Below are 27,202 nucleotides of genomic sequence, written 5' to 3'. Positions count from 1 at the left end.
ACTTGACTGAGTTAAGACCTACTGCAATTTCAAGTGGTAGCTTTCCATTGTTTCTCTTGCCTTTGCTGTGTCCTGAATCCAGGGTAAAACAGTGACACCACCCCATAAAATAAAAACAGCTTACCAGCCACATTTTGTTGAAATACTTGGAGGTTATCAAGGTTTGCCACAGCTCTGTTCTTTGCAGTGCAGTAATTCTGGTTAGACCCCTCTTAAATCTATGTGTTCTTAGTCCTGTATGTGTTGCTAGGCTGGTTTTGAGCATCGCAAAACCTGAATTATTCCACAGAGGTCCACCCTAACATACGGTATACATTGCACAGTCACAAATGGAATATTTGGCATTTATGAAAGAAGCAACTATTATTCTTTGCTGTTTTCAATATCTTGTGTGTATGAAGTGGTAACCATACCAGTCCAAAGCCATTTCACTTCAAGGATGTAGCATGGCAAAATGGAAAATGGAAAGGGAAGGAATGACTATCATAGGATTAAACCTTCTTGATAATTACCAATTTTGTTTTGTGTCAAATATGTACTAAAGTGTCCTGAAGGATAAAATGCCAGAGAGCCTTGTGGTTGAAGAATGAGTTATATAACTATTCCAAATAAATAACTAAAAGTATCTCCAGAGCTAGCATGTCTTATCACAGGTACATATTGCATGCTGAAATAATGTATTGATGGCTTTTTAGTAATAGGAGAGTATAATACCTATTTCAAAATATATGACAAATGTCCCTAATAAGAGCAGCCTATTTTTCAATATTTATTTGATAGTTTACATCCCAAATGATTGATATATCCATGGTGGGTGATAGTTTTTCCCAAGAGGAAACATTGCTAGCTCAGTTTCCACATTTTCTAAGCTTGATATTAGCACTATACTGTATGTCTAAGGTTAGTAATTGTTTGGCATCACTAATCATAATGGACATGAAATGAGGCACTTTATAATAACATGCTGTGGATGTGTTTCCACTGGACAATGGTCCACTTATCAAGGAATTGATTATTCCTCCCTTCTGCTGCACTGTAATCAAGCGTCCAAGACCATAGCTCTCCTTTATTCATATGAAACCTTCATAATAGTGCAATGCAACCGTGATTTCCCTAATCTTTTCACTGCTGTTTTTATTCTGCGGACACTATCAGAAGGTTTGGATTTGCTTCAGGCAGACCGATACACCTCCAGAAGGCCGCCAACAGAATGCATCCTGTAAAACACACCCAAAGGTAGTCCAAAATTGACGATAGCAAACCAGGTGGAATAGCCATAAAATGATTGCTCTAATCCATTCTCAAATTCTGGATGTGCTCCAAATGATGGTATGATCCACAGCTGGAAAGCAATGCAAAAAGAAAACTGGAATCAGAGGAACATAATTTTAGCTGGGTTGGTACGCTGTGGCTTACTACCATTTGTATTGTTTCATCTTAATTTACCACAGACCACCTATTACAATGCAACCTGAGCCCTGCCACATGCATAACGGAGGACCTTCTTATAGCAACACCAGAGACACTCCAAGTGGCCAGCTACAGGTCAAAGGACATTTATTAGAATGGCAAGTTTGCGAACGTTGTGGGTTTTTTGTTTCTTTTTAAATACAATACAACTGTTTGGTTCACTCCTGGTATGATAGATAAATAAATCTTAATTTAAGTCCTCCCTTCCTAGGTGCCCCATCAGGCTAAAAAGCATGACAAATCTGGTTGCTTGTATCACACATTTGCTGCTGCACTTACTGCTGCCAGTATCTCCAGATGTGCAAGTATTCTATAGAATCTATCTCCACTTCCCATATTAATTATTACAGATTGAGCTAGTTTTATCTGGAAGTCTGAAATCTGAAATACTTCATAATCCAAAATTGTACGCATGGGTAAATAAGATAATGACACATTTGCTTTCTGATATTTCAATATATACAAACCTTGTTTAATGCATAAGATTAATAACAATATTTATAAATTACCTTCACACTATGTGTATAAAATGTATATGAAACAAATTGACTAAACTCTCAGGTGTCCCATTATATATGTGTATGCAAAATCTGCAAAAATCCAGAATCCAAAGCACTCTTGGTCCTAAGCATTTTGCATACGAGATTATTTATTTTATTTACATAATTTTTATCCCACCCATTTCAGCCCGAAGGCGACTCATACTCAATATGTATGATATTTGTCCAGTATTGATGAAGATGCTTGAAAGTTTGAGTGTGGTTATACTACAGATTATCCCCAGTTTTGTCCTCTAGAGGCATGGGCAAACTTCGACCCTCCAGGTGTTTTGAACTTCAGCTCCCACAATTCCTAACAGCCGGTAAGCTGACTGGAATTTCTGGGAATTAAAGTCCAAAACAGCTGGAGGGCTGCAGTTTGCCCATGCCTGCTGTAGAGTTGCTGCAATCATGTACTTACTATGATGTTGCACATGGTTAAGAAACTGGAGATTTCCTTCAGAGCTTTCCTTTTCCAGTTAAGGTGGCTGTACGTTTGGATATATGTCTGTGAGACTCTCCGGATTCCTTGTCTTATCTCTATATCTTCACACTTCTCTTTTTCATCTTTCTCTTTCTCCTCCTTGGTTGTGGATGAGGCAGGTTCTTGAGGGTCTTTGGGTGGGCTCAGGGTTGAACCAGAGTCTTGTGTGGGATGGGCTGGATGGCTTTGACCTTCAGTCACCTGCAGTGGCTGCCTGTGGAGCCCCTCAACAATGAAGATGTTCTGGGTGATGCACTGAATGATGAGGCTCACTGAATAGGCCACCATGATGCTGTTCAACAAACCTCTTGGATTGGTGGCAACAATGGCTACAATAGAAAAGTAACTGATGCCAATGTGGCCTAAGGCTGTCCCCATAAGTAAGATCACATCAAGGCTTCGCGTTGGATTTTTCAATGTGTCCAACTCCCTCTCTTCTAAGCCATGGATGATGGTTCCAACTAAAGCCCCTACTGTCATCACAGGCAACAGAACGATGTGATAGGAATAATAGAGTATGAATGCTTGATGGCTAGGAGAGGAACCAGTGGCTTCAATCTGATACATCATAAAAGTACAGCTGCCAATGATGATTGCAGATATGCCAAGCAGAGGCCCAAAAATGACTCCATTGACCTTGAACCTTGGCTTGACATGGGCAGAATGGTGCTGAGCCATGTGCCGACCTACATTCTTCCACATGACATAGAGCATGGAGCAGCAGATCAAGCAGTATTCGGTGTTAAAGGGGTAGAGCAAAATGTAGCCTTTCTGGAAGACCGTGCAGGCAGTTGAGTTTGAGCATTTGCAGGAAATTGTCCCATTGCCTGCATCAAGATTGGGGGAAATGGCAGGATAAAATAAAAAGGCTTAAGAGTGGTTTCCAGCAGAAAGATTTCTTCAGAATCTACTGCCTAAAGTTCAGAGATACCACTGCTCTGTCTGTGTAAGAGATTCCCTCTGTCAGTGTTGGTACTAGTTTCATCTTGGAATGTGCGAGAATCTACTCTTACTATCGACCCTTTCACCCTACGCAGTTATAATGCTATGATGCCATGGGTGCCTCCCGTGGACTCCTGGGGTGTGTGGGTTGGTATTTGGTGAGTCAGTAGACCTCTTTGATAATCTGAAATACCATTCTCTTCTCTGTCATTCCCAGGAGTACATAGGATGCCTCCATGTCAGGCCAAATGTATTTATAGTGCTGTAATTGTGTAGGTGTGAATAAACACCATGATTCTTCCTGACTTTTGCTTTGGGTGTTTTGCAGTTTCATCTCTGCCTAAACACCGAAAGTAACTCATTCAATTGTTTGATTACATTGTTTACAAATTGGCACAAAGGAGGAAGTGGGGCAGATGTAGAGACATCCTACCCCAATTAGATGCCATTTGCAAATGTGACAAGTATGCCCTCCATCCATCATGCAAGTAATGTTTAAAAGAAAAGATTTCCCAATTTTTCTATGGACCAATCAGGGCACTTTGCTGTACTCTCCCTACCACTACTTCTGCATACTAAGATATGTGTCTGGAACCCTGTCAGTTGACTTTCCCCCCTTTAATCGTTCAAGACCATGAGAAAAAGGTCCCCAAGAATTTGTACAGTGTTCCCTCGCTTTTAGTGGACTCACTGTTTGCGGGTTTTTGAAAATATTAATAAAAATATACAATATTAAATATTTATGTCCAGTGGAAGCCAGGGAGGCCAGAGACCCCGGAAGTGTGGTGCCCTGAGGCACAGCGGGGAAGGCCTGCCTCTCTGGCCTCCACAGACCCTGGAAGTGCGGCAGCCTGAGGCACGGCAAGGCTATCTGCGTGGCTCTGGAGGCTCTGTGGAGACCAGGGAGGCAGGGAGGTGCCTTTGGGGTGGGCCGGGATGTGAATAAGGAAGCATAGGTAAGAAAATTATATATAATATATAAGAAAAAATGTATAAATACTAAAATTAATATGGTGTTGCTACTTTGCAGATTTTCACTTTTTGCGGGTGGTCCTGGAACGGAACCCCCGCAATAAACGAGGGAATACTGTATTGCTTATGTTTGGAGAAGGCAGGACAGGGAGCAGAAAAACAATCAACTAATCTATGGTTAGATTTCATAACTAACTAATTAACATCTTATTGTGAGTGATGTCTTCACAAAAACATGTTTTCTGTGTGGAAATATGTATAGCTTCTATATGTTATCTATTTTACTTGTCTATTTCCCCACGTTATTCTTGAGGAGATGAAGGATGATCCTTGCCTTCAGATTCTTGTATGGTTTGGCTGAGTTCTGATTCAATTTCTCTGTGAATGGAATCGTTGGTCACTGCTAACAGCCACAGAAGAAGGTTAGTAGCCAAGGTTAACATTAGTCCACATCTGTTAAAAAAGAAGCATTGCTGTCATCTTTGCCATTTGCCATAGCAATTATATAACTTTGTAGGTCTTTGGAAATGGCTGAAAGATATGAAATTTCCCCCTCTATAATAAAACTGTGTACTGATATAATATGTGGGGCTGTGCATAAGATTTTGTGATGGGTTTATGTGGTTTTATCGGTATACAGTGCCTTGGGACCATAAAGTGAAAGGTTAGCTATAAATATAGAAGATAAAGGAAGAAATAATGATAACAATTCTAGTTTGAAAAGGTGCAGGGTAAGCTTTTAAAATGGGAGACAGTGTGGGACATTAAACAGGATTTCGATTGTTCATTATGTTTTGAAGTGATGGTCTCTGCTCCTCTGTGAAATTTTAATATAATTGGAAACAGTATTTAAATTTCAAGTATTTTGACTATATGTCAAATGTAATATAAAGTTAAATTGGAATTATACTACCTCTAGAAGTGGGGATGTGATATTGTTTCCTTTATAATCAGGTGTGTTCTTGCTAAGATATTGATAGGGAACTAGATGTCACGGGCAGGATGTCAGATAAGTATAGGAATCTACTCCAGAAGGAAGACGTTATAAGAAGATTCTCAAAGGGGTTGATAACTTATTGAAGGGAGATTGACCAAGAAAGTAAAGAGTTTGGAAAGCCCTGGTATGGGTTGAGGTATGTTTGAAGAAACTAATAGAGGGGTGTTGTGACAGGATCTTCAAAGATCTGAAGGGCTGTCAAATAGAATCATAGAGCTGGAAGAGACCTCGTGGGCCATCCAATCCAACTCCCTGCCAAGAAGCAGGAAAATTGCATTCAAACCACCCCTGACAGATGGCCATCCAGCCTCTGCTTAAAAGCCTCCAGAGAATGAGCCTTTGGAGCAAGCTTGTTTCTATTGCTCCAGGGGCAAGACCTCAAAGGACCAAACCTACTCTGATCTCAGGGTGATATAAGTATTTGCAGAGAAGGCTCAAATGCTTCCTTGATTGCTTATATGAAAGTTTGGGTCAAAAGCTTGTCCCAGTCTTGTAAACCAACTCTTACTCTGTCCCAAGGTAAAATGAACCTTACCCTTAGCAAGATGGGGGTTCTATAATTGCATGTTTTTCGTATCTGTTTCTGAATCTCTGATAGGGAATGTGTGCTGCTCATGTTACTTCTGGAGAGAAAGAAGGCTCCTTCTGTCTGCTTTCTCCTTTGTCCATCCTAGGATACATTCCTTTGCTTTCAGAAAGGAAGTAGTGTTAACAGGTGAACTGGGGATTCAGACTCTTGAAAGCTGTACAAAGGATTGTACAAAGGATTTTGTGGGAAGTCTTACTGAATTTTATGATAATCGCAGCAATTTGTATGCATTTCTACTGTTACTATTAAAATCACATAGGTCTCCCCTGTGGATATAATGGGCTTATCTGATCCCCTCCTCTTGGAAACTTAAGTGAACAACCATCACAGCAGAGTTTCTTCCAAGGTAGCTCCCCAGAGAGACCTGACTGCCTTCCACCCTGTTTCATGCTTTCAGGAGACCATTGAGTCTCTTCTGTTTAGGATGGGTCAGTTAGGTTGCGATCAGCTACTACATAAGCATGAGGTAGTTTACTGTTCTATCTGGGTCTTCAGTCATTATTTTAGTTTTGTTTTACACAATTATAAAATGATATTTGTAATATATATTTGCATTAATGTTGCTGCTGCTGGCTGTGCTCGATGAAGAATTCTAAGAGCCATAGTTCAAAGAATTAACCTGTGCATGCTTTGGATAGAAGGGCAGTAGAAATGTCTTCTATACAGGAACTAATAGAGAACATTGGGAACTGGTGTGTGTGTGTGTCTATTCATACATTGATGTAACCCAAGCTGAGCAACATAAAGACTTTATTTTGACATTTTCTCAGGTTATTTTCATCCACTTAAATAATTACAGGAAAAAAACATGTGCAATGAAGGGTAAAGTGTAGCCCATAATTCTCACTGCTGTACTAATGGTGAGTATAGATTTTGATGCGGCTTCTCCTACCTGGTGATGTTGTGCTGAACTTGAATACAATCCTTTGCATGGCACCATATAAAGTAAGTCTGAAATCAATGTAAAGGATAAAATGAATGTGGTGTTAAGTTTGCAAACAGTCTTGTGTAATAAATGCACACTATGTGTTGAAATGGAAATAATTAAGTAAGTTGCACTCTTGGTCAAGGAATAGTTTGGTGATATAATAGCTCAAATGCATATCCCAGATTCTTTGAGCCGGTTCTGTGCTCAGATACAAAGACCTGAATACAAAATACAGTGAGCTCTTAGTATTCACTAAGGTTTGTGCCCAGCACCCCCTGTGGATATCAAGTCCCATTATATACACTGGTGGAATAAAATAGCGTTCCCCATATAAAAAGGCAAAATCATGGTTTGCTTTTTGGATTTTTTTTTCTTGGAGAGACATTTTGAAGCTGTGGATAGTTGGCTCCATGGATGCAAAATCTATGAATAAGGAATAGTTAGATACAGCCGAACAACAATTTTGAATGTTGCATATATGTATAGAAGCAAAAATTTTGCTCTCTCTCCATATGCTATTTTGTTTGGATCAACCATGGTGTATTCCATCTTCTCCTTCCCTGCTCAAAAGCCTATGCCTACTGATCAGCACACTTATGGGAGGAGTCTTCCTTGTGCCAGCAAGCAATAAGTAAAATGAGAAAGAAAGAACTGTGAGAAAAAAATAGGCTGTTTTAAGTGGGAGCCTGGAAGTCCTCTGCCAGTTAATTTCCATTAGTCAAAATAGGAGAAGCCTGAATCCTATTGTTTGTTCAAAAAGGCGTAGATCCTTTGGATCAGTTGAATTCCCCTGTGGGTTGATTTTTGTACAACAATGAGCTTTCATACTACATACTTATAGTGGTTTGATTTCAGTTCATCTGCCATAATTCCATGGAGCACCAAATTCCCAGCCAGTGAGTTCCTCTGGGGCTTTCTGACTGAACTACAAGCTCTTGAGTTCTATAGGATGCAGCCATGGCAGTTCATGGAATCATAGTGCTCAGGCATGTAGCTGGTGGTGGTGGTGGTGGTGGTGGGGGGGGGGCTTGAGAGGCTTCAGCCCCCCTCAAAATTCTCAGGGTGATCCGCGAGAAGGCTTTACTGATACATTATTTAAACTGTTATGTTTATTCATATCATGATCTGATCACCATGCTCAATATATCCCATAAGCATTGGGGGTATTGGGATAACGATACAAAAGGTTTGCTAGGGTAGATCCTCGCCCCCCCCCCCCGATTCAAACTCAGCCCCCCTGAACCAAACTCAGCCCCCCTCCCGAATCAAAATCCTGGTTACGGGCCTGATAGTGCTATAACTGCACAGTGTGAAAGTGGATTCAGTGGATGTTCTCTAGTTGGAATTAGTTCAGATTAGAGTCTTGATCTGAACTAGTCCTGGCTGTGGCACATGTAAAAACTAAACAAATTATAGCATGAGGCTTTGTATAATAATTACACATTGATCTTTGAACTACTCTTTTGTTTGTTGGAGATATCATATCTCTGATCTTTTCCCTTTCAACATGTGGTAGATAAACATTGGCATGAAACAAAAAGCACAACCTAATACCTGAATGCAGATGAAGAGAATTTCTATGGATGGGAACACAGGTGAGACCTGGGATTTGCAGCGAATGTGAATAATATCATACCCAATCTGGAACATGTTCAGGAGTACACTGCAAGCTCCAAACAAGATTAGAGATCCTGTAGAAATGAATACATTGATCAGCCATATTTTGATAAAAGTAAGCTAATAGCATTGCCTTTTAAAAATGGCAACCTTTAGAAAACTAAACACAGATGAACAGGAAATTGCACCCAAAAGAACAATGATTGTTTCCAGAATCTATAGCATTTGTTAAATTGTGACTGGTTTGTGTCCTATCTGTAGATCTTTATTAGACTTCTAATGATCAAATATCCATTGTTCCTCAACTTTTCAGCTTGGCCTGCAGTTAAAAATTTCCCTTAAACTAGATGACAAACAAATCGTTGTGGGACTTAGGAAGGAGAAATAGATGGAAGACTGTTGTTTGTTTTGGTGTCTGTCTTTAAATCAAGAGGAGTGGAGGTGGGGTAACCTGACAATTTTAGTAGATCAGCACTGGGGAACTTGTTAGTTTAGATAACAGTTAAAGGGCTACTGGTTCTCTCCAGGTTGGCAAACGTATAGAAGAACTGGGAAATCTTTTCTTTTAAATATTACTTGGATGATGGAATAGAGGGCACATGTGCAGATGTCATCTAAATGGGGTAGGATGGAAGTAGCTATTAGCTAATACTTCAGAGGACAAAATCAGAATCCAAAATGGAGAACTGGCCAAAACTAGCAAAATGAATTCCAACAGGGAGAAATGTAAAGTACATTTGAATATAGGATGGGTGACATTGGTCTTGATAACAATAGACAGGAGAGGGCTTGAGGAGTTTTACTAGACCACAAGCTGACCGTGAGTCCACATTGCGATACAGCTGCTAAAAAGTCAATGTGCATCAATAGAAGTAAAATTCCACTCTGTTCTGCTTTGGTCAGGTCTCATTTGGCATAACACTGTTTCAGAGGTGGCCCTAGGTAATTTTCAACGGTAAGCAAACAGTATTTTGGCACCTCCCCCCCCCCCCAACCAATCATTGATATATATTTTCTGTTTGTCGTGGGAGTTCTGTGTGCCATATTTGGTTCAATTCCATCATTGGTGGAGTTCAGAATGCTCTTTGATTGTAGGTGAACTATATATCCCAGTAATAGTTCACCTTGCCGCATTTGCTCCCTTGCCTGGCCCGCTTTAGGTCCGGAGGCGTGCCTGAAAACCCCGGTGTGTGCACCAAAAGTCACCTCTTCTCCTGACTTTCTCCTCAGCCATTGGGACCGGGAGAGAGAGAGAGAGACAGACAGAGGTGGAGATGCCCACCTTTCCTGAAGGTAGGCGCAAAAACAAAGGAGGGAGCGGAGGGGCTCTCTCTCTCTGTCTCTCTCTCTTGGTCCCAATGGCTGAAGAGAAAGTCAGGAGAAGAGGTGACTTTTGATGTGCACGCTGGGGTCTTCAGACATGCCTCCGGACCCGAAGCAGGCCAGGCGCGGCCCTCCGCCCCTTGGCTCACCTGCGGATTGGGGAGAGGAGAGGAGGTGGGTGGAGCACCGGGGGATCGGGAAAGGGAGCCGGTCATGGGGAAGGGATTGAACGCGGAGAACGATTGAGTGCTGGCTCTGTTCGTGCACCCGGTGGCTGGGTGGAGCAGGAACGAGAGGGGCTAGGCGAGGCTCAAGGGCCTGGCCCCTTTGGGAAGAGGATCTCCCGGCAGCGAGGCAAGAAAGCTGAGGCTCCCCCCGGACTGCTAGGGCTGTTGTGAGCTGAGGGGGCGCTCCTCAAGTGGCAGTCGAGGGGCATTTACAGAGGCACCTCTGCACCCCTGGCAAAAAAAGTGTTCTGCGACCGCTTACTTCGCGTAATGGATGAGCCGCCCCTGCACTGTTTCCAGTTCTGGGCATCACAATTCAAGAAGGATCCTGACAAGTTGGCACTGGATATGGAGCTGGGCATGTTTAGACTGGAGAAGGGAAAGTTAAGAGGTGACATATTACCCATGCTTGAATATTACAAAGGATGGCATATTAATAAGAACTTTCCCACAGTAAAATCTGTTTTACAGTGGAATATTGTGTCTTGGAGTGTTGTGGAGTCTCTACCCATGGAGGTTTTAGAAAAAAGGCTGAATGCCCACCTGTCGGGAGTGTTTAGATTGCATGTTTCTGCATGGCAGGGAACTGGACTGGATGGCCCTTGTGATCTCTTCCAATGGGGTTGGATTGGGTGACCCTTCTGGTCACTTCCAGCTCTGTGGTTCTATGAAAATAGATCTTTTAACAAAATATTTTCCATTTTAAAAAGTCGGTTTCTGCACTCCCTTATGCTCCTCCTTGTGATTAGATACTCATCATATCTCTTGTGCTTCCATTCAGGATAGTGCATTTAAATATTTGATTAGATAACAGATGAGTTGTGGATCAGCATTAGATAAGAATTGTCTGTATTTCCATAAGTAGCACTGGGAATTACAGGGCTCTTTATAGCTTTGTTGGACAGCAGTATTCCTTACCATTATTTGTGCATTTCATCCATATTGGTTCCCATTTGTGCTTTAATGCACCATATTGCTATAGGAGAAATGGATATGGGAGAGTTGACTGCCCTTTTCTCAAAGTAGGATTTCTTTGCCTTTTTGAAGCTGCATTACACAAATTCAATAGGTGCCTATTTTTCTAATTGGGGGAAGCACTGATGGATGTTAAAGCATTATCCTATACATTTCTGTATATTGTACAGTTTTTAAACATGGATTCAAATGGCAAGAAAGATGATTCCACTTAACCATTAAAAACAGCTTATTGACAATTAAAGCTGTTCATCAGTGAAACATGATTCCTTGGTGGATTGTCTTTTTGGTTTTCTGGAAATTTTAAAATAGAGGCTCAATGGCCATTTATTGAGAGTGCTTTGATTGTGTGTTTCTGCATGGGAGGGAGTTGGGCTGGATGGCCCCTATGATCTCTTCCCTCTTTGTGATTCTATGATTCATGTCTTGAACACACAATCAAGTTCTGAAAGGATGCTTTTTGGATGTGGTCTGTTTTGTGCTCGCAGAGGCTACCTTGTTGCAAAGAAGATGCAATCCTTACCTTTAACCCAGACTGGCCCTGCATGAGGATCTTGATGCAAGACTGCATAGGCCTTTTGCCTGGTGAAAAGCAAATAGTATGCTATCCAAATCAGAGTCAGGATTTTGAGAATGGACAGGAAAATCCAAACATCATCCACTGTAATGGCCACATGGTTAAAAATCATGCTACAGATGAAAGCACTGCCTAAAAACACCACGTTCATAGCCATTAGTCCTGAGAAAAGCTGGCCTGCTTTCTGGGCTTGTTTGTCCCGGCGGAGGAGGGAAGAACAGTGCCGCTGGAGCCATGATTTGTCTTGGCGACTCTTCTGGTTCTTCACTTGGCGAGGGTCTGCCTCATCTCTTCTTCCCATTTCAATCTCTTCCTGGGCCCAGTGTCTCTGCCCAGTTCCTTCTTGGCTTTCCATGGCGGAGGGGAACTTTGCCAGTGGTTAGAAAGGAGTGTTAGCTTCTAGTCTGCCTGTCATAGAAAACAAAATCCACATATTGTAAGCTAAAGGTCGGCAACTGGTGAGCCTCTTGAATGGCAACACCCAGGCTTCCTAAACATTGGCTAGGAATGCTGGGAGTTGCTGTCCTATAATCTCTCTGAGGAGAGCTCATGATTCCCACCCCTTATAAGGTTGCCATCTATTTGATATAATCATCCATTCCATGCACCCTGTGGTAGGAGGAACTCGACCTCCCCCCCCCCCCCCCCCGGCCCAAAATATTCAGGCAAAACTGGAACATCAATATGGATGAGGATTCAAACCCTGTTCTCCAGAATTGTAAACCAATGTTCAAATCACAACACTGTTGGCTCTATAAAGCATTTTATTTCCACTCTTCAAAAACACATCCACAGTATAATTTCCAAAATGAATAAAAAGTTAATATTTAAATAAAAAAACCCCAAAGCCGAAAGAAGCAACAGACCACAAAATTATAAAATGATACTGCTGTTCAGTTTATCTGTCTTACTCCCACATTTTATCTACGATTACATAGCTAAAATCTCTAGCTCTTAAAAATCAAGACGGGGTTGTGCCTTTGTAAACATCTCCTGAAAAATGTTATCAGTATGTTTGTGAACAAAGAGACTATTGGCAAATGAAAAGGAGACAGTGTTATTTTAATTTACTGTGGGAAAAGGTAGCTCTATTTCAAAATATCACTGCTTCTGGAAATAATATTTTAGAAATAATATTTTCTTGATACAACAAAGTTCTTTTAGACAACATTTCTTGAAATATACTGTGCTAATACCACCTTTCCCTATTCCTTGGAAACCAGTGAGTTGGTCTTGACAGCATATTTTGGCTTATTAAAATGTTAACGTTCAAAGCATTTCTGGCCTTGCCCCTTTCCCCAAATATCAAAATTAATGATGTTAAACATTCAAAGCCACAATGATATTTTTAATTCATGAATATAACAAGCATAAGTATGATTGGAAGGGTGGCCACTACAGGCAGTGAAAGAGCATGTTCTCCATCATGAATCATGTTTCAAGAACATGTGCTACTTGTTGGATTGTGAATCCTATGAGCCAGCACAGGGGACTGATAGCTCTACAATATCTGGAGTGTCATATTTTCACCATCCCTATAACTGGAAATAAATGTTCAACAGCCCATCATTTCCATGCTTCTTCTGCACCTCAAAGCTTTCCTATGTTTAACGTTTTTCCTCTTTTCACTGTCCATCCACTATGTTTTCCTCTGTGGTCATGGCAAAAGAAAAGCAGCACAAAAAGTCTTCAAAGCCAGTTGAGATTGTTAAGGCTTGCTAGCCTCTTAGAAAAATCCTATTCATGGTATATGCCAATGATTTTTGTGTAGGATTCAAATCAATGAGAATGCTTCAAAAGGTAACTGTGGAGGGTCAGGCGCTGTCCCACTCAGAATAACCCCACCCTCCACAAAGACCTCATACAGAATTGCACATAAGTTTCAGATCATTTCTTTTTATCTTTTGAGAATTGGCTTTTAACTATTCTAATATGCACCCATTCTTCCATTATATATACACTTTCCTCTACTCCAGGGGTCCTCAAACTATGGCCCGTGGGCTGGATCCAGCCTGCCAAGGTCTTTTCCCTGCTCCCCACCCTATCCTGCAGTTGTTTCTTATGTAGTTTCTTCTATAGCTGCTTCATGTAGTTAATCACAAACATGATTGTCAACAGATTTTCTTTTCTTAATTAGAAACTTATCCACTTTAGTAGTAATTACTGCAATTAAATAATCAAACTGTACAAATTATAAAAGTTATTACAATACCAACACTTGAACACCACCCCACTTCTGATGTGATTAAAAACCTCTATGGAGGTTTTTAAACATAGGCTGGATGGCCACCAGGGGTGCTTTGATTGTGTATTCTTACCTGACTGAAGGGGGTTGGACTAAAGCCCTTTGGGGGTCCCTTCCAATTTTAGTGAGTATAGAATGCCTGGGCTGGATTGCTTTCTGTTGAGAAGGCCTTGTCTATGCCTTCCTGCCTTGCTGATGGGGCTTGGACTGGATGGGCCTTTGAGGGTCTCTTTATCCCCTTTGCTCTCCTCATTGCTCCTCCCCTCCCCAAACTGGGTCTGGGGCTGCTGTTTGGACCGCTGCCATTGGGGGTGAGATGGAGAGCCGAGAACGACAAGGAGGAAGAGTCCTTGGGCTTGGGCTTAGTGCCTTCCAAGTAGCTGCTGCTTCCGTTGCTTCTGCTGGCACCCTCCACTCCAGCATGCTCCCTTCAAGTGACTGCCAGACGACTTTGTTTGTGGGGGCAGGGGGGGGGGGAGGCATTTTTCATATGGCACAGCTGTGGACTACAAGTGACACACTAGCATGCCGCAGCACACAGTTTGGAAAGCTCTGACATAGATACATGGAACTGCAAATAATAGCAAATCATATGTTTCCAATGGGACAAACAATGGAGGCACTGAGAAGTGGATGTAGTTTGTTCAGGAAGCTCTGGTTGAATAAGTGATGAGTTCTCTGGCTGAGAATTGCAATGCCCCTCCCTAAAGAATAAATAATAGGATTATATAGGAGGGAACCAATATCATTAAAGTGGAACCAGAGCACTACAGATATGCGGTCCCTAGGCAATCGGTCTCTAGTTTTCCATTTATCCCCTTTGGAAAAAGCACTTTAAAACAAATAACTAAAAATGGTGGTGATGCCACTGAAGAAAGCCACTTATATCAGAGCACAAGCAATTGTGGATCTCAAGCCACTCATTGGATGAAAACCTAATATTGGCACCTTGGCTCTAAGCCAGTGGTATCAGAAACTAAGGCTGATGTGGTTTGTCCAATGCAATTTTCTTAATCCCCACCACAAATTGAATCTAAAGTTGACCTAAAACTGGTTTGTAACCCTTTAGGTACTAAGGTTGGAGAGTGGTCCCTGGTCAAGTGATCAAAACAAGGTTGGGAACCACTGCTCTAAGCTCTCTGAGAGAAGGTCCTTCTCCTCAATGTAGAAAACTTTACACTTGCAAGTGTCAAAGAGATACAATTTTTCCCTACCCAGCTCATGCTTTAAGAAAACATAGCAAAAGAACCGATTTAGAAATGCTTTTTCATTGGACCCCTGATGCATAATCTTGGATCTTTATCTGAGTTTGGTCTGAGATTTACCATCTATATAAATAAAAATGTAATGTTCATTTGTGGGATTAACATAACTCAAAAACCACTGGATGAATTGACACCAAATTTGGACACAATACACCTATTAGGCCAATGAGTTACCATCACTCATAAAAACATTGAAAAACACAGCAGAAGAGACTTAAAAAGCAAAAACCCCTCCAAAATTGCATTACAATGCATGCGCAAAACCACATATATATACACAAACAAACATATATACATATACACAAATATTTACACACACATATACACACACAAAACACATATACACAGACTGGGCCACAGCAACATGTGGCAGGGGATGGCTAGTAACTTATAAACCAGGCTATTTGTACCTCATCGCACAGTTAGACATTGGCTTTGGGAGTTCAGCATATAAACATGACTGATCTGTTCACTAAAGGCAGTCACCATGGAGTTTAAGGGAGCCACTAACAAATGATGTTTCGGTGAAGCTACTATTTCCATAGGTGCTTGGTTAAATCCAGCCTTACAACTATGGTGGCTTTTAAACCCATCCTACACCTTCTGGCTAAATGCCCCAGTTCATTGGGCTGTGTCCTTAGTGTTAACAGTAACCGCATTTTTAGGGCTGACACAACCTCTTAATTTGTCACAGTGATTATTTGAGTGCTGTGGGCTGAAGTAGCAGATGAAGACAGAGGATATTGAGGATTAATTCAACCCAACTTGAAATAATCAGGTAATATTTTAAAGAACCCAGAATGCAATCCCTTTCAAACTCCATTCTGGCCAGGCTTGTGGGCCAAGTTGAAAACTCCAGAAAGAGAACAATGCAGAAAATTAAGCTTATAGAACATTACATCACTCTTCTTACCCCAGAAATGATCACACGCAACTTCTTCAGGGAAAGTAGACACATCTAGGCGCCGTCTGGCTGTCCTACGTATTTTGGGAAACAGAAATTAAAAATCAAGTAATCAAAAAAATCCATTTCATCTCCAGGGCTAAGAAATTCCTTCTTCTCTGAAGGAGCAAGAAAAAAGCACTGGCAGACAAGCTGACAATGGAAAGTGTTATGTGCATTGATTTTCTCCCCTTGTTTACTTTGGGGATAGTCTTGTCATTATATTAATTACCGGACTGAAAGGCTCATTAGCTTTGGAGTCCAACAACCAATAGGAATTGGATCCTTTCTTATGTACCTGCCTGCTCCGTTCATGTCAATAGTTTTCGGCTACAGCACACAATGTGCTGAGTGCAAAACCACAAACTTTCATCATGACTAATGTTATTAAGGAGGGTGCACTTTGGCTGGCATGCAGGGCCCCAGAACTGGCCAGACTCTAGGCACACTGGCATAGGTGAAACCAATAAATATGAATTGCCCTGCTTGGCTGAGCGCTGTATTCTTCAAATGTTTGCAAGTTTCCTTGGTTCTCTTCCATCACTGTATTTTTCTGCAAAGCCCTTTGGGAAACCTGCCCTGGGAACCCTGTATGCCTCTGTATGTGCATTAACAACTCCTTCCATCATCCCCCAACATTGTTTAGATTAGTTAAGGTTGTTTAGAAATTAAAATTAGAATTCAACAACAAATGGGGGTGGATGGGGGGGGGGGGGAGACTGCAGTTTTTCCAGCCTGAGGCAAGATGCTATTCAAACAGTAGGTATTTTTCAGTTAGCAGCTCTTTGACCCCACCTAAACTATAAACACCAGGATTCCATAGAAAGGAACCATGGCAGCTAAAAGAGGAACCAGAGTGCTATACAGTAATTGTGTAGTGGGGAAAAGCCCTACGGAACGGATTGACTAAGGCCAGGGTTCCCAAACCTTTTCAACCACAAAGCTTTTTTGAAGCAAACGTTTTTTGTGGAGCCTCACAAAATGTTTAGTGCTTAGTTCTATCCAGGGGTGGCTCAACCCATTATGCAAAGTAAGCATTTGCAGTATAGTTGATTTTGCCCAGGGGCGCTCTTGAGGCGCTCTTGGGGGAAAATAGACCTTGACATATGCAAGTTGTAGTTACTGGGATGTATAGTTCACCTACAATGAAAGAGCATTCTGAACTCCACCAATGATGGAATTGAACCAAATATGGCACACAGAACTCCCACGACGAACAGAAAATATATCTCAGTGATTGGTTGGGGGGGGGGGGGGGCAAATACTGTTTGCTTACCGTTTAAAATTACCTAGGGCCGCCTCTGGTTCTATCTGTCTATATTCTATGAGGCATACTACGCATGATACGTCTATGGAAGCATGAATAATAAGTTATTTATGAGGTATATATATTAACTAGCTGTACCTGCCATGTGTAGCTGTGGCCAACCTTCCCTCCCTCATTCTCTTCTTTCTTTGTCTCCTTCCTTCCCCTTTTTCTTTCTTTCTCTCTGTCCTTCCTTCTCTTCTTCCCTTCCAGCCCCCCATCTTTTCTTTCCCTTCCTCTTTCTCTCCTTGCTTCCTTCTCTACCTATTCTTAGACTGCAACTCCCAGTAGTCCTCCTGATCCATCCATCTACCTTCCTACCTATCTATTTCTATCTAATCTATCTATCTGGAGGATTTCTGGAAGTTGCGGTCCCAGAATAGGAAATTGGAAATATGCAGGGATTTGGATGCTCTCAAAGAAATCCAAGGAGAAGAAAGTTTGCAGCTTGGAAGCAGTGGATTTGGATCATTCTCCTCTCCTAAAAGGCCTGGTCTAGGGGATGCTGGGAGCTGTAGTCTGGAAGAGAGTGTGGATATGCTATTGTGTGTTTTGTTTGCTAGGGGGAGTTGTTTTTGCGCATGCATAGTAGCATTTTTTTTGCTTTTTTTTGCTCTTTAAGTTCTTTCCGCTGTGTTTTTATAACTGATGGTCACTTGTTGACCTGACAGGTGCATTGTATCCAAATTTGGTGTCAATTCATCCAGTGGTGTCAATTCATCCACAAATGAACATTACATTTTTATTTATATAGATAAAGGAAACAATAATAACAAGAACTGGAGACAATATTATTCATTGTTTAAATCTACAAAATGATATAACAGCTAGTTAAGATATTTGAAAAAATGTTACATGTACACCTGAAGTTAATGTGAACAATATGCCTGCTTTGTGCAGCAGAGTTTGTCAGAGTTTAGTGGAGATTCTCTGAAATCTCCCTCCTTGCCAGGCATGTAGCTGGGGGGGGGGGGGGGGGGGGGGAGGGGCTTTAGGGGCTTCAGCCCCCCCCCCCCCCCCCTGAAATTCTTATGATGGTCTGTGAAAAGGCCTTACTGGTACATTATTTCAACTGTTATGTTTATTCATATCATGATCTGATCACCATGCTCAATATATCTCATATACATGGGGGTATTGGGGTAACGATACAAAAGGTTTGCTAGAGTAGACCCTCTTTCACTCAGACTCAGCCCCCCCTGAACCAAACGCAGACCCCCCCCCCCCCCGAATCAAAATCCTGGCTACGGGCCTGCTCCTTGTCATGCCTTTTTTTAAATACCGGGAGCACTCTCATTATTATTGTTCCCCTGGTTAATGAAGGTCCAGCTCAGTTTCCTTCCAACTTTCTTCTCTCCTTTTCTCTCTCTTCTGCTTTTCAAACACATTCACTGCTTGGCTCGCCAGCTCCTCATCCCAATTCTGCTCCAGTGATCTCTGTTGGCAGTTTCTGAGCTCGGAGTGCTTGGCTTTTCTGTTTTTGCGCAACGAGCTGCTCCTGTCAGCCAATCTGTTCCAAGGGACAGCCCCAGGGTAGCCGCCGGTTGGATACACTGCACGTCTGGCAGCCTGCATCATAGAGATGGGGAAAGGGGAAAAGAATAGGAGGAGGAAGATGAGGAGGAGGGAACCAGCATGGCACCACCTGACTCAAAGCTCCTTAGAATCACTCACGGAGCCCCAAGAACTCCACAGAGCATACCTTGGAAACCCTCGGACTAAGGGTAAGATGATAATGAGGATAGGAAAGATCTTGGCTGCTGATGGCATCATATAAACTGTAATATCTACAGTTGGATCTCCCTTTGTCATCACTCATCCAAAGTGTTGAAAAAATAATACTTAAGGTATTATCACAATAGGAAACCAGCAATTAAGAGCACAAAACTCCAACATTCAAACTTCAATAGCCAGGGAAGACAATGTACACAACACCAGAAATCTAACTAAGTACTTTAGATAACAGGCAAATTTCCAAGGAAGGTCACATTTGAGAAGAACCTCTGCCCAGTTGTCAAAATGAAGGGAAATTACTTTAGGGGAATCAAAACTCTGTGGGCAGTGCCTATGCTGGCTGACAAGTTCTGAGAGCTGCAGATCGCAAAGTAATTTTGCCATGCTCTTCTTTTTTGAATGCCAGAAACTCAGAGAACAGAGTCCCCAGAGTTGTTCTCAATATATGAGCATGTTGACACGGAAAAAGGAATTCCTCCAGCTGGAGGGTATGTGAGAGAGAACCCAAAGATATCCTACTATCCTGGTGGATGATGTGTCATCTTTTCTCTTTAAGCTGAAACATAACATATACAGAGTGCTCCCCACTCAGACAAAAACCTAATTAAAAGTTTTCATGAAGTGGATCCCTTCCCATTTTGTCACAAAGCATTCCTTGTAGTGTCTTCTTGCTGTTGAACCTGTTATTTACCATATTCGGCAGATGTGGCCACTGATGTTGTGTGTGTACATACATTTTAAACTAAGTATTACTAAATTGTTTTTAAAGAGAATCCAGTTTCGATGCTTTTCAAGAACCAGCCTTCCTCTCAATCTGACCTAGGACCTCCTCACATGAGAAATGTTTAATGTCCTAGGATGCTGTCACCCCAGTTGAGTGCTAGAAACTACTGTTGCCAAGTATTAGGCAAGAGGGTTTCTGTGGGTTTTAGATTTAACCTTTTGTGTCAATAATCCAATTCACCCATAGGATACAACATAAATTGTTGTCTTTTTTGCTCACTTAATCCCATCCCCCTGCACTGTAAAGATATGAGACAATCTTGCCCAATGATGCAGTGAGACCTGCTCATTTGCAGGCCTCAGGCAGCAGATATGGCATGGTGGCAGGAGTGCATTTTTCCATCTGTCCTCTGGAGACCACTCCCTGTTCTCTTTTAATGGGAGGCAGGAGTGTCAGATTTCTAAAATTTCAATTACTGTGGTGAATTAAAATTCAGTTGCCATTCCAGTTTATTGTTGCACATGGGATGAAGCAAATGTGTGTGTGATAGTGAAAAAGTGTACCAGGTAGCATTTTAAGGGCAATTCCGTTCAGTGGTGACTTTTGCCTGTAAAATAGACACAGAAAGCCCTCTGATGCTAGATGATCATAGCCAAGACACCTACAATGCTAGCTCAGTCTTCAGAATGTCTTGAACTGGCCAACAAAGCAGTAATCAGGCCCCAAGAGAGCATTATGTGCTGACAGTGTGGTTCAGAAACTTGCCTATCTTTTAAGTATAGCCCAAATGTTTGGTCTTAAAATGAGTTGTGAATTATGTTGTCCAGTCTTCCAAGGCAGCAAAAGAAAGAACAGGTCCTTCTTCAAAAGACATTTGCTACCTTTTAACACATGAGGTTGAAAAGGTGCCACCACCAATCTTTTAAAAATCTTCATGGTGCCCTCCTGTATTGGCAGCCTGAAGATAAATGGCATTATCTGTGCAATTGGTGCTAAGAATTTCAACAGGATTTCTCGACATATTATGAGTCAATAGGCAAAATGTCAATAGAAACCAAGTTGGCAGGAAGTTTATATAAAGCACTAGTCTTTGCTCAAGAGCTTTCCATGGAATATGATATGCTGCCAGGCTTCCAACATGTACCATCTCACACCCTTCCTGCTCATACACAAATACCACATTGACGTCTTCTAGTTACTCTCTTTTTCCTCCTGTGATAAGCCGTATTTGCAGAAAGTTCTTCTAACCTATTTGATCAATAGCTCCAAATGTCTGTAGATTATTTAAACCAAGAGAACAATTTTAAAAATTAAGGATACCGTGTGACTCATTGTACAGAGCTTTTGTGGTCTAGGGCAGAAGTGAAATGCTGTCGGCTTCCTCCACTCCTTGGCAATTGTAACCAGTTCATGGCTTCTTCCCAGGGGCCAGCATGGCTTAGTATAATTTCCCTAAAGAACATGTTACAGCGTTCTTCTCCTCCAATTGGGCCAACAGGCAGGGCTCCCAGGGAAGCCCTGTGCAAAGAACATGTGGAAGTTTTTCGTGTTCCACGTGAGGAGCGCACGTGCTCCCAAAAAGAGTCTATTATCTATTTATTTATGTATTTATTTATGATATTTCTATCCTGTCTTTCTCTGCCCGAAGGCGACTCAAGGCGGCTTACAAATTGGTAGCAATTTGATGCCATAGTAGTCATAAAATACAATTAAACCATTTAGAACAACATTATAACATTCATTAAAAAAACCATTAAAACATATAATCACCAATGTCTTCCTGTTAATCTCATTTTCCAGTAGAATTGTCTAGAACAGGGGTCCTCAAACTTTTTAAACAGAGTCCCTCAAACTGTTGGAGGGCTGGATTATAATTTGAAAGAAAATGAATGAATTCCTATGCACAATGCTCATATTTTATATGTAGTGCAAAAACCACTTTAAAACAATACAATAAGTCAAATGAAGAACAATGTTAACAAATATAAACTTAGTATTTCAATGGGAAGTGTGGGCCTGCTTTTGGCTGATGAGATAGGATTGTTATTGTTGTTGTGTGCTTTCAAGTTATTTCAGACTTAGGTTGACCCTGAGCTAGGGCCAGATAAATGACTTTGGGGGGTCGTATCAGGCCCCAGGCCTTAGTTTGGGGACCCCTGGTCTAGAAGGTACTGGAGGAAAACAGAACCGCACACAAGTCTACTAAAGATGTGATAGGGTCTTCTTCTCTGAAGGTCTTCAAAAAAAGAGGCTGGACAGCTGGGATGCTGGGATGGTTTTTGCTGGAGATCCTTCATTGAGCAGGAGCTGGACCTAATAGTCCACAACACCCCTTCAAACCCTATAATTCTGGGTTCTTAAATGTTATGTCAGCAAAGTGTAAATTGTGCTGGCTCTGAATTTGTCTTTGGAAAACCAGCTTAGCTAACACTAGCTTAGCTCATCACCAGAAGATTAGTGATTGCCAGTTTTGCTTTAGCAACTATGAATGGAATTATGGTTTGTATTGTAGGAAGAAACACTCATATTGATGAAACAAGTGTGGAGGTAACAAGTTATGGAAAACATAAATACATGCAACTTTTCTTGGAGTTTGTTCAGTAATGACAATTTAATTATGTTGCAATAGGTAGAAATAATAATATATTTTTTAAAATCTATGGAAGACAGTTTTCCAGTTACTTTCCAAGCTATGTGAGAGAGATTTCTTAGAAGAATTTTCAGCTTAATTTTCCAAGTTTTATATTATTCTCCTAACAGTCCTAAGGGGTTTCCAGAAACTTTTACCTCTGAGTTCTGAAAACTCTTACCCCCATTTTTTCCTTAGCAGTGACTCATAGGCTTCCATGTTTTAGAAACATGTATAGGAGATCCCACAAATGACCTGACGTCTGCTCACACCTTTTCAAACATATTCAAACAATGATTATTATAGCTAACAGCTAAGGACATTTCTTATCTTCGGTTATTTGCAAGATTACGGCTGCTGTTAAATAATTAGACAGGTGAAAGGTCTTGGCTTTAGTGCAGATCTTGCCTCAATTGGAAGAGGTTAATGTGGCCACTTTGTACCCTGCGACAATCACACAGATGTTTCTTTAATTTTGTGTATGTACAGGTGTTGTGGATGTCCCTCTTTCTAGCTTCTGCTCCCTTGTCCCAGATCTTTGAGGAGAAGCAAGTGGGAACAGGAAGGCAACACTTTCCCTCCTTGATCTTAAGACTACTTCTTATCTTAGATTCCAAAGCTAATTATTTTATTGCTGTGTGAAATGTGTTTTTAATCTCAGCTTTAACCATTGAAATGTGGAGTCCCAGCTTTTAAATTACTTTACATATCTCAAAGAGTAGATGACATTACCTCTACAGATCACCTGCCCTGTGTTAAGGTTATTATTTATCGTGTCAGAAGCAAATTGAGGGTACAGTTATAAACATATATTTTAAAAAACTCAAACAAAGTTTAAAACTTGGCATTATACTAGATATAATGTGAATGTTGAAGACATCCCTTTCTCTGTGATTATGGATACACTGTCCTGACTAAAAGAGTAACAAGGACTGCTTTAGGGGAAGCAAGTGAATGGGGCTTTGAGGCAGGGGCTTCCTAGGGCTATTCATATTAGACAATTATAGCTCCATTATCCCACTTTAACTGCCATGGCTGTCTCCTATGAAGTCCTCTTTGAGTGTGTGGTTTGGTCAGAGGCATCAGAGGACATCTTTGGCTGGGGCCTTCCTCAAAATGCAAGCTCATAAATCCCATGGGATCTAATTATGCCTGTTGAAGTGCATTGCAAATGCAGTGTGAATGGACTCTGTCTTACACCGGGACTTCCAAGAAGTTCTTACTTTCAGATTTCCTTTCCTAAGCTTTATCTCTAATATCCACATCTGCACATCTTCCAACATTTCATAGTTGAAAACTGGGATGCATTTGGCTAAGTGACATCAGTGTATGGTCAAAATGGCAAAAGGTATTAATGAGTAGGAACACAGTAAAGAGGAGAAGCTGCAGCAGTTTGAGGAGGGCACAGTTCACTCAGCGCGTTTTTTGGTCGCTAGCAGGAACATTGCTTGCATGCTGAGAAACGCTTGATGTGTTTTGTCTCTCTTCCCCATATTTTGCTTTTTTAAAAAAATATTCCAGGTTTGTTTGTTTTTCTTGGTTTCCCATGCCTGCTGTTTGCCTTTAATTCCAGTCCATTTATCTGCCCATCTAATCAGAATGTTATGGTTTATGTAGCCCTGCCCAGTTCCTTTATCCTACATCAATTCCTAACAGGTTGAACCTTGTTGGCCACAAAATTTGTAATAGTTTGAAAGCTATGGTATGAAGGGGGGGGGGGCACTGCGGCACTAGCAATCAGTGGAGGGATCACTCATTGCACCTGACCCTCTCCAGATTTTAAGAGCCCCGGAGGAGGACGTTTTCCCACTCTCACCACCATCACAGGGAGGTTGGTGAAGACATAGCTGGGGAACACTTTCCCATTGGACCCCTTTCTATTCTTTTTCTGCTGACAGATTTTGGCTCTTTGTGGAGGAAGGTCATTTTAATGGGGATGTCATTGGTCAGGGGTACTTTGAATGCAATTTTCCTGCTTTTTGGCAGAGGGTTGGACTGGATGGCCCACAAGGTCTCTTTCAACTCTATGATTCTATGTCAGCTATTTTCTAGGTTTTTTATTCATAAGGTTTTAGCTGTCGTTAAGCTGTATCTCTCCCTATGAACCATCTAGGACACTGAGATCATCTGGGGAAGCCCTGCTCTCGGTTCTGCCTCCTTCGCAAGTACGCCTGGTGGGGATGAGAGACAGGGCCTTCTCAGTGGTAGCGCCACATCATGGAACGCCCTCCCTAGGGATATTAGATCAGCCCCCTGCCTCCTGACATTTCAAAAAAAGTTAAAATCTGTCTCTTTGAGTGAGTTTTCGCAAATGCAGCGTAACAGGCAAATATGAAACTATGTCATGACTTGACAATATGATTGGAAAATGAGTTTAGTAAGGAGATGCTGATAATTTATGTTCTTGTTGTTTTTATATGGTTTTTATATGTTAAATGTTTTTAACTGTCTTTTTATGTCTGCTAGGGCATCGAATTGTTGCCAACTGTAAACCGCCGCGAGTAGCCTTTGGGCTGAGAAAGGCGGTATACAAATACCGCAAATAAGTAAGTAAGTAAGTAAGTAAGTAAAAATTAGTTCATTTTCATTCTGTGCTGAGAGAGAGGTGAGATACAAAACAGGAAAACAAACAGGTAGACAGTCAGACAAGTCTGCAGCATCCCCTTCTCAATGCAATGAAAATTTTCTTGCTGTATTCTGCGGCAATTATTGGATGAAATGTCTGGTCAAGTACTGGGATTTCCGGTTCCACAATGTAGTCAACCGTGCCATGGCACTTTTGATTTAAACTGATATGAAAGCACATTCCTCCCAAAAACAGTGTTCTGGGCCTTACCATATAATCCTTGAAGGGGAGACTTCAAAGAAGATGAGGCTAAATGTCAAAGTTCCTTGGGCTTGGTTCCAACATTAGGAAAACTGAGGTAGCCACCCTGGGCAACTGACTTTATAAAAAGACAGCAAATTGTTAAGCACCGACTTTGCCATGATTTATAGCCAGCACAGTAGAATTGCCAGCTGTCCCATCCTATAAAGTTGTCACTTGTTTGATGACTAAGTTTTTCTTTTAATATAGATTGAATAAGGTAGCTAAATAAATCACTAAATAAAATTTGTTTGGGCCGTTAACTAAGTGAGAAATGTATGCATCATTATGCAAAGGGATCTGTAGTACCTTTGAGACTAATCGAAAGAAAGAAGTTGGTAGCATAAGCTGTTGTGGACTCAAGCCTACTTCCTCAGAGGCATGAAGTGAAGTGTTTACCAAAAGGCATTTAAAGGCAGATTAAATGTGTGAATCACCGTAGAAATGCAAGACTTATGGATATGATGATAAGGTGACAAATCCAGTTTTAACCATGATTACTGAGGAATCAAGACATGAGGAAGGATCTTCTCTAAGGCCAGGGTTCATTGATCACTATATGAATGATGGAGGATGGTACTGGAATGTAGTGTGGTACTGGATGGGAAACAGAAATTAGATGTAATAAATTGGTCAAGACAGCCCTCATGAGGCTGGGGTGCAACATGTGTGCCAGGACACAATTGGCTCGGTTCAACCCATTGTCCATGGATTAGAGTTTGTGTGGATATATTCTACTTCTGCTGTTTCTCTCTCCAATCTTTTGTAGATTTGCTTTAAATTCAATGTCTGCTGTCCTGAGGTCTGAGGAGGAATTTACATGAAGATGGAGATGTTCTCCAACTGGTTTTTGTATATTTCCTAGTGTCTGATTTATGGTATGTCCATCTGGTTCAGAAACTGGCCTATTTGCCCAGTCTAGATTGCTGAAGTGCATTGTTGACAGAGGATGGCATGTATCACATTAGAGGAAGACAAGTGAAAGTGCCCCTAAAATTGTGGGTGATGTGATTAGGTCCTTTGATGACCTGTGCAGACAGAGGTGCCATGTGGGTTTGTAGCAAAATGTGTGTTGTGTGTCCTCCTGTCGGTAGTGAGTAATTGTTTGAGATTGGAAGGCTGTCTGTAGGCAAGTAAAGGCCTGCCAATCAAAATCCTTGAGAGGGTAGGATTATTGTCCAGAATAGGTTGTAGTTCATTGATCTGAGTAGTCTCAATTTGGTGTTGTAAGCAATCATTAGTGAGATTCTTCCATTTCCTTTCTTCAGTATGACCTAGAATAGATTAGTAATAGGTACAAATCTTGTCTTGTTGATTTTTTAAAAATCTTCATATGGTTGGTACTTGAGGAATGCTTCTTGTAATTTTGTGATTTTGGCATCCCCGTCTTATGGGTCTAAAGCAGATTGTACTTTTTTGTATCTGTATACGTTTACATGTAGGTATCTTGTAATTTATGAATGTGGCTAATGTCTTAACTTTGAAGAGAAATATATGGCTACATTAGCAAACATTAATACTATTATTTGGCATTTAGGTGAAACAAATTAATCAACCATATTTTTCAGGCTGAGAATCTTTCATTCTATGAGTTTTGGCTGTCCCTTATTACTATTTAAAATTTTGCTTTGTGAAAATGTGAAAAAAGTCAGCTGTGGCATTTTGTTTCTTGCCTCAGGTGCCAAAATACAGTAACTTGACCGGCCTTGGCTACTGTGTGCCTTGACTTGGAGACAATACAGCTATTGGTTGTATTGTCTTGTTTATGCTACCTGAGCTTCTTGGAAAAAATAAGCTGACATTCTGCTTTCACATATGTTTACTTCTTTCTTCTTCCCTGTTTTTTCTTA

The 27,202-nt window shown here is 41.2% G+C and overlaps 1 protein-coding gene and 1 long non-coding RNA gene across 3 annotated transcripts; one reads left to right on the top strand and one right to left on the bottom strand.

Annotated features, from left to right (window-relative positions):
* Window positions 1–217: 217 nt before the first annotated feature.
* On the bottom strand, window positions 218–12,226 carry OTOP3 (otopetrin 3). Its single transcript, XM_060764723.2, has 6 exons — window positions 11,587–12,226; window positions 8,476–8,612; window positions 6,886–6,944; window positions 4,742–4,860; window positions 2,431–3,320; window positions 218–1,342 (listed from the first exon to the last, which is right to left on the bottom strand). Exons 1-6 carry the CDS (start codon window positions 11,993–11,995, stop codon window positions 1,172–1,174), a joined length of 1,785 nt encoding a protein of 594 aa, XP_060620706.2. The 5' UTR covers window positions 11,996–12,226; the 3' UTR covers window positions 218–1,171.
* LOC132768642 (uncharacterized) lies at window positions 4,865–27,199 on the top strand. 2 transcript variants are annotated; one of them, XR_010909213.1, is made up of 4 exons: window positions 4,865–6,339; window positions 6,764–6,853; window positions 8,438–8,516; window positions 24,953–27,199. It is a non-coding gene; the product is annotated as an uncharacterized lncRNA (long non-coding RNA). The 2 variants fall into 2 exon arrangements; XR_010909212.1 differs by having other exon boundaries at window positions 4,865–6,853.
* The last annotated feature ends 3 nt before the right edge of the window (window positions 27,200–27,202 follow it).

This window comes from Anolis sagrei, chromosome 2 (assembly GCF_037176765.1).
Source record: "Anolis sagrei isolate rAnoSag1 chromosome 2, rAnoSag1.mat, whole genome shotgun sequence".
Classification (NCBI taxonomy): domain Eukaryota; kingdom Metazoa; phylum Chordata; class Lepidosauria; order Squamata; family Dactyloidae; genus Anolis; species Anolis sagrei.
The sequence above is the reverse complement of the archived record's forward strand: the minus strand, read 5'-3'. Positions and strand labels throughout refer to the sequence as shown.